The 8,306-nt window shown below is 32.4% G+C and overlaps 1 protein-coding gene across 1 annotated transcript; it reads right to left on the bottom strand.

Moving 5' to 3' along the window:
* Positions 1-2,809: 2,809 nt before the first annotated feature.
* On the bottom strand, positions 2,810-7,744 carry LOC109341056 (monocopper oxidase-like protein SKU5). Its single transcript, XM_019578851.1, has 10 exons — positions 7,410-7,744; positions 7,020-7,129; positions 6,359-6,629; positions 6,094-6,232; positions 5,071-5,437; positions 4,346-4,711; positions 4,121-4,199; positions 3,271-3,470; positions 3,061-3,181; positions 2,810-3,025 (listed from the first exon to the last, which is right to left on the bottom strand). Exons 1-9 carry the CDS (start codon positions 7,548-7,550, stop codon positions 3,088-3,090), a joined length of 1,767 nt encoding a protein of 588 aa, XP_019434396.1. The 5' UTR covers positions 7,551-7,744; the 3' UTR covers positions 2,810-3,025; positions 3,061-3,087.
* Between the last annotated feature and the right edge of the window lie 562 nt (positions 7,745-8,306).

Genomic DNA, 8,306 nt, shown 5'->3' on the forward strand with positions numbered 1-8,306 from the left:
ACAATTCTAATGGATGACATCTTCACCATAGGATAAAAATCTCACTGAAATCAACATCACTTCTCTGTCTAAAATCTTTAACCACCAATCTGGCTTTATACCTTGGAGATGTAAAATTATTTTCTTGCTTCACCCTATAAATCCACTTGTTTTCCAAAACCTTATTCTCTTTTAGCAATTTGACTAAATCAAAAGTGTCATTATCATGCAAGGACTTGATTTCCTCTTACATTGCATCCAACCACTTCTTATTTTATTCATTCTCCATGGCCTCATGATAATATTCAGGTTCTCCTCCATTTGTCACAACAACATAGTCATCAGAAGGGTACCTGGTAGATAGTTTCCTCTCCTATTAGATATCCGAAGTTGAACTTGAGGTGGTTCAGGAGCATCACCAAGACTCTCATCTTGTGACATCTCATGTTCATCTTCACCAATATCAATGTGAATATCTAACTCATCTCCAAATTGTTGATCATCAACATAATCATGTTGCTCACCATTTTGAATGTTATTCTCAATTGTATCCAAACCATGTATAGATGTCCAAAATGGATCAATATCAGACAATCTATTATTTTCTTCAGGTGTAGTCTTCTTCATTTTATCAATATTTTCAATGGTTTGATCTTCTATTAACTTTGCATTTGGGGTTTGTGTTTGGTTTGAGATATCAATTGAGTTTGGTTTGTGTTGAATCGAATGTTATAATTTAACTTCAAGTGGGGGATAAATCACGAAACAATATTGTTTTAGGATATTTTGGTTATTTGGTGTTAAGCATAAGAACTTTGAAATTATTTAATCATTCAATTTGTAAATATTTTGAATACATAATCAAAAGAAAATATAAAATTAAGTGACTTAACTGTAATGAAAAGTAATTGGAAATTATGGTGCACCAAAATCACACGATATTTTTTAGTACAATAAAAAATATTCATCACTTTATGGTCATGAATTATTCTTTTTAATATATGTGATTGTTTCTTCCAAAAAAATAATAATAAGAACTTAGACAATTAAATTAATATATTATAATGAAAGGATTGAAATTGTAATTGTCTTCCTTTTTATTTTTAGTTATGGTTTATGACAAAGATATTTTAGAGCCTAGAATATACAAATGGTGTTGCTATTTAAAAAATAGAGTGAGTCCTACTTACAATCACTCCAAATCACTTTTTAGAAAGAAAACAAATACATTGCATATAAGGAAAAGTCTATCTGTCATGAAAGTCCAGGTTATACGTAATTACATGTCTTTTTCATTTCCCTTCTGCTTCTCTCACAAAAGTACTCCAAAATCTTACCATCTCAGGATTTTGTTGGTTATTAAAGGGTTCTTAATTGCTGGACCAGTAGCAAATGTTGACAAACTCGAGAGGATAGGTCATGTTTTCTCCTTCAACTATATCCTTTTTTATATAACTAATAGAATTTTATTATTATCTTATGAGTAAGGAACTAATTTCTTTTGGTATGTATTATCCCTTCCAATATATATTGTTTAACCTTTTAATCTATATCAAGTCTATTGCAGTCTTACACCAGTAGATCAATATCTAGTGGTTCAATATAATTCTAAGAAAAGAAAATAATTTATGCATAATTTGTTTAAGAATTTTTTGTAAATATCATAATTATTTCTTTAAAAGATATTAATTTTCTTCAAATGAAAATGACAATTATATTTAGTTACCACTTGTTGAACAGAGATCACATATTTTTAAAGGTCTCATTTTATGTCTCAGATCATTCTGATATTACCGCATAAATAAAAAGAAGATTTTATAAAACCAAAAGTTAAAATCTGATTAGTCTGGGGCAGGGCATGAGAACACTCTTAAAAACAGGTGATCTTTGTTGGTCTTAAAAGCATCTATTTTTAATTGAGAAAGGGTAGTTGGATAGGTGTCTTTGTTGAAAGTGTTTTAACCAAGATGGAAATAATTAATATGGCTTAGTTGGGACCACATCGGACTGCGACAAGATCCACAATTCTCGTTGAACTTTCCAACTTATTCTGCAATTCGTAGATGGAAGCTTCAGGTTCCGTTTTAGTCTCTTTTTCTCCAATTAGTAAAGTTATAACTTTTTCATGTGTAGTTTTTCAGGTAGCTTATGTAATAATTTTACCTAGGTGGTGGTCAAGTAAGAAAAATATATATACAAAATGACAACTATAGGAATCAGGATTTAATTCAAATGGCAGCACCAAAATTCAACTCTTACTAGTTACTACAACCAATCACTTTTTGATCCATATTTTATTATTATTATTATTATTATCATTATTATTATAAATTTGTAATGAGTGCATATTTTTTTATAAAATGTAGATTTCTTCAAATATAGGCTATTATTTAAGGTTTTAAAATATAGGCTAGGCCTTATACCCTTATCTATAAATGCCGTGAAAAACAAAACAAAAACAAAATACAAAACACACGTATCTTTTTAATTATAAAGAAATGATAATTTTACCCTTTAACCTAAAAGCAAAAATAAAATTTTACTCTCCAAACACTAGAGAGGATTCTTGTCCGCTATATATATATATTCATCATGGATGAGGTGCATATTGTTTTATCTATGATTATTTCTAAAAACATTATGGGTTGATATTGAGATTAAAAATTATAGACAGTTTCTTCAATAACCTTTGCAGGAAAACAAAATTTGAGTCATGATAAAAACTGGTTCTCAAGTTTATATAGCATGCAATGGTCCCAAAAAATAAATAAACAAATGGTCAAAAACAAAAATCCAATACAAATTACATACATATAAAGATGAAATGAAAGAGGAAAATCATCCTAGTGAAAAGTTTGCAAGTATTGAGAATTTGATTAATTAACTGCTACATAAATTATAGGCATTAAAAGAATTACAAGTTCCAATGAATTAAACGGGGAACCACAATCATTAAAGCTACAAAAGAAAGAATAGAAATCAAAATCACTTCAAGATTAATATAATATAAACAAGACATACAAAAACTAAGAACTCAACCACAAACCTCAACAAGAAGCCAAAACCCTCTTGCCAAGAAACTATTAGAGCATGACTCATAATGTTTTTTTAGTGGAAAATGAGGATTAAGGCACATACAAACATTAACCAAGTGAACTTCTTCCCTTTGACTGATTGAGCTGAAGAAGTAATATGCTGAGGCCTGAAAGAAAAACAATTTGGTATCGAAATTTAGAACCCTGCACATTATTCAGTTAATGGTAGTTGGTAGACAAGGATTATGGAACATACTTCTGCATTTTATCGAGGGCGCCGCAGAAAAGTGCGTTGTCTGGCATGGGCAGCTCAGTTTTGTTAGTAGCTTCTGGATTGACAACCCTGATATATGTTTCTTGACCAAGATACCATGAATCAAGGTTTTCTGTTCGGATGTTCCATATTCCGACGTTGTCGAGGGAGACCAAAATTGCAGTCCATGCTCCGGGATAAACCTATATGTGAGACAAGGGAAGCAAAAAGACACATTTATTAAAGCTTCTAGTTATCATGATAAATAAGCTGTAATATTATTCAAGGTTCATTAAAGATATCTAATAACTTCCTAGCTCAATTGATCCATTTACTTCATACCATAGATTCTTTAACAAATGATAGCACTAGTTAAGTTACTACACTCATTTGAATTATTGAAAATGATATCAAATGGTAGCATAAGTTAAGTTCAATGGTATATATGAAATAATAGTATTGGAAATGGAACTAATGATAGAAGCATACATTCTTAACAAAGTCAACAGTTCTGGGATTTTATTGGTATAGGACACAAACTATCCAGATATTAAGGGCACAATTGACTTCTAGATCTTTGTCCTAGGTTCTGAACTATGTTATTATCAATATGATAAACTGGAGTTTATTTTTTTAGTTGCACCATAAAGTTTCAACTATACAAAAGTCTTGAAACAGCATCATGCATGACACGTGTGAGGGAATGAAATTATTAACAAATTTACCGATCTGTGATATTAACAAAGCAGAGGTTCTAGTGAGACATTTGACAGCTTTAGAAAACATGAAAGTTTCAAATACAAGAACTTGTTAATGTTTGGAGGAGTAACATATATCTAAGACAAAAACCTACCTGCGTTGTACTGCGAGCTATTCCATCCCACTTGTTATATGTGCCCCGGCTATTGTCAGACCAATCACCATAATCCATCCTGCAGTCAATGAATCAAGTTGTAAGTATCATTGGTTCTTGAAGCATAATCGATATCATAGAGATTCGGCGAAGTTTTACGTTGGCTCTTGAAGCATAACATGTAAATATGTAATGGCACATAAAAGAGAAGAACTTTGACCATACCCAACTACAAAAAATGCATATCCACTCAGGTGATAGGTGTGCATCTTGGTGTCATTATTCTGCAGTATAATTTCCATAAATCCTCTATAAGTTCCATTAATTACAGATGTTTCTGCCCGAGGTGGTCCGGTCAAAGGCTTGGTGGGAAAATCAAGCTTGTATACTCCTTTTACTTTGAATTGGTCAGCTAGCCTGATTGGAGTGGAAGGATTGACAAAAGAGATTCCACTGAGAGTTGCTCGGCGCTTTCCACCAATCTTTTCGGATGGCTTATTTTTTAAAACATAAATCTCTGTCACATTTATGGAACCATATCTGAAAGATCCTTGTGGATTAGGACGAGCACCACTTGCAGATACATTCCATCTGCAGAGTTAACCACAGAATTGCGAGAGTGAGAGATGATAATTTTTTATAATTCTCAAATTGTAGAATCTATTCTGCATAAATTCTATTGGAACAAGATTTAAGAATATAACAAAGTTCAACTTTTGAAGCAAATTTAATACATAGTTGAGACAGTCACATAGACACATTTAGGGTTTAGTTTTACAAATTGGTAAACAAATATCCAAAAGTTTCTTCTTAACATTACTCAACCTCTCTTAACCTTCAAAAAATACAAAAAGTTAAAAAATAAAAGAATACATGTGGCTTGATATGATAGTGTTCTTCAAAACAAAATCATGATTATCAATCATCATAAAAGTACAACATAAAGGTACCTGATAGATCTTGCTTGGTTCATTGAGTATGTTTTGTCATATTGATCATCCGGAGCTGGTGGGAGAGAACCATGTGCATTCCCCTTGGAGTTTGTATAGTGCAGGATCCCAACTCCAGTAACTCTTTGCCAACGCGATTCATTAACAAACCTGGCACTTGCAACAATGTAGTAATCTGTACTTGCGTTCTGATCCGTGGTGAGCAGAAAAGAATAAGATTGTCCGACATGAATATCTAAGCTAGTATAGTTCTGTTGCACCGTATAAGATCCCTCAGTCTCTGCTAGAAGTAAGTTATGGCTCTGGATCCTGAAATTCAGACTTGTTGACACTCCAACGTTATGTACACGAATTCGGTAAGTTTTTCCTGTTCAACATCAAGAAGAGCCATTTAAAACATTTAATGTATGAATCATTAGGAAGAAGCTCATAACAACAAGCCTCTGGCTATCCAAACCCACTTTTACTACATCAGCAATGATGAATGCATACCAAGTAACATACTAACGAATAACATTACGGAAACAACAAAGAGGTTTTCTTTACAAAACAGATATAACTCGAAGTATACTAAGACACCAGATGAAGACATTGATTGCTTCCATATTTCTTTCTATCTATTGCTTTCCTCACAATTTAAGCAAATTTATGCTCCATGTATCCAAATTAATTTAGTCAATGAATTTCGGTTTCCATGACTAAGCCTGAAGAAGTCCAGAATTAGATGAAATATTAAGTTTGTCACTTCGTCACAGGCAGGGGAATTTTCGGGGCTATAGTTTCATAAGTGCTGACCCTTCCTTGGTATAAATTGTAAAATTTGTTATATACCTAATATTTTTCATAAAAAATATTAAGTGCATAAATATATTTTATAAAATTGCCCCCCATTTTCATCCTTTCTATATCTGTCCCTGGTCATAGGACTTATATTGAATATTGGTCATAAGACCTAAAACAAGACCTGGTCCATATCAATAAAAAAATCACAGAATTCATATTAAATTTCTTCCAAGAACTTACCAGGATGGACTTCAATTTTTTCAAAATCAATGCCATCAGGAACAAGTGTATCATTATATCTATAAGGACCTTTCCCATTAATGAGAACACCATCTGGCATGCCAAGATCTTTTCCGTCATCAAGGTCCTTCCTCAAATCCTACATTCCAAATTGGAACCAGTAACAAAGAGTTAGGCCCGAGTGTAATTAACTATTAACGAATGTATACAAACGAAATATTAAGTAGCAGGATCATGAGTTTTCACCAATTCAAGCAACACTAACCGTATGATTACGAGTGTACCAATCTCCAATAAAAATCACAATATCCCCATATGGGGTATCGAAAGGAATAGGAATGATAGCGCGATTATTTATTATGAAGCCCCCGAATCCACCAGCTGCTCTTTGCAAATGCAGAGACGGAAAGTAGAAAAAGCTTCCAATCTGATCCTTCACCTGGAAATTGTAAGTCCAGTTCCATTTAGAAGGAATTGGACAATTTGTTCCAAGAACTCCATCTTGCCATGAACCCCTCCTTTGCTGAATCCCAGACCTATCTCAACCAACCATGAAAACATTCCATAAATTTAGCTCATGATGTAGCTTAACTACTTTGTGATAAAAATAAAAACAAGAGGTGAATCAAAAAGAAGAAAATTAAGTTCGAAGTTTAAATACTAGTCGTGTAAGGCCCCACTAGATCTCAGATAGACCAAAAGGTAAAGGGTTCAATTCCTGATAATGACATTTTTTGGTAGATGTGGTCATGCACCCCAAATCGATTATTTCTTTACCTTAAGCATAAGGGGGCCCTTGGTTATTCAAAAAATACATCATTTGCCAAATCAAAATTACTCTTTTTTTATTCCATAATAAGTAGCATTTTCCAAAAACAAATCCAAAGGTTTGAACTTTACAAAACTCAGCAATTTCTTACTCCTACCAATGAATAAGAAGACTCTCATCCAACTTGTTTCTAACATTGACAGCAACATTGTTGTTTGTGGTTACATTGATTATAGGACCTGGAAATTTGCCATTTATAGCAATGACCTGAAAAACAATGCAGATATCAGAGACACTACAAAAAAACATGTTAAAGTGTAGTGCTTTCTAGCTAACACTAACTAAAGCAACATCTCATAATGATATTAATTAACATAAACATAACCCTTTTGAAGTTCAAGTATCTACAACAATAATATTTAATATAGTAGCAGATCTGAAAGTAAAGGTTGAAACTTTAGGAAAAATCAAAAGGAAAGAGAGGGTACCCTCATCTTAAAATAGCAAAAGAGAGTTACAAAGATGTGAAGAAATTAAAGTAAGTAACCTGTTGAGGAATTCCAAGAGGAGAAGCAGTGATGTAAGAGACCTCAAAATCATAGGAAACAAATGGATCAGCAGCATAAGAAAAGGTGAGAAACAAGTAAATGTTGATCAGAAAGATAAATAGAACTTTAGATAAAGCCATTGAATGCAACTTTAATTGTTCTTCAAAAGATTTAATTAGAGAAAAAATTTTAGTAGCCTTTTGTTTTTTCTGTTTTTCTGAGCTTTACATTATCAGATTATGATTTATGCAAAAAGAAAAGGGATATGAAAGAAGCTTTGATTAGAAAACTGGAAGTAGGAAGAAGGCCAAATTTGCAGTATTTTTGTCTGAGTTGTTGTAAAAGATGGATTTTTGTGGACACTGGAAGAAGCTAATGAAAGCTTTCAAGGGGTGACAGCCAGTAGCCAGTTCATACATTAGTTTTCTTGTTCCCATTAGATACTTGGTTCTACACATTTCTTCAATTTTTATAATATTACAAAAACTTCTTTTATATATGTAATTCTGATACATGATACTAGTATTTTAAACTGTAGTTGAGTCGTAGTTATGGTTATTGTGATTGTGGTTGTTGCGATGCGGATTACGACTGTTGGAGTGTGAATTATTTTATAAGCAAAAGTATATTGTAATGTGATCGATGTGGTTGTGTTGCAAAACTCTAGTATTTGAGATCGATGTGGTTGTGTTGCAACCCAATACAATTACATTACGACCATTACATCGTTATAATTTGATATCATATCACAATTGTAATGTGATGTATTACAGCAATCACCACAACCGTAATATTATAGTACCATTCAATAATCAGAAATATTTCACTAGTTTCTCTACTAAGTATAGAATTTTTCCTGTTTTTTAATGGTTGTTGGTCAGAAATTTGATGTAGCC

This window comes from Lupinus angustifolius, unplaced genomic scaffold (genome assembly GCF_001865875.1).
Source record: "Lupinus angustifolius cultivar Tanjil unplaced genomic scaffold, LupAngTanjil_v1.0 Scaffold_337, whole genome shotgun sequence".
NCBI classification, from domain to species: Eukaryota; Viridiplantae; Streptophyta; class Magnoliopsida; order Fabales; family Fabaceae; genus Lupinus; species Lupinus angustifolius.

Bases quoted from the DNA above. Each gene is read 5' to 3' on its own strand.
- LOC109341056 (XM_019578851.1), bottom strand. From the start codon at position 7,550: ATGGCTTTATCTAAAGTTCTATTTATCTTTCTGATCAACATTTACTTG. The intron at 5,438-6,093 runs GTAAGTTCTTGG...GATGTTGAACAG, and splicing joins AAAAATTGAAGTCCATCCTG to GAAAAACTTACCGAATTCGT. The intron at 4,712-5,070 runs GTACCTTTATGT...TTAACTCTGCAG, and splicing joins AACCAAGCAAGATCTATCAG to ATGGAATGTATCTGCAAGTG.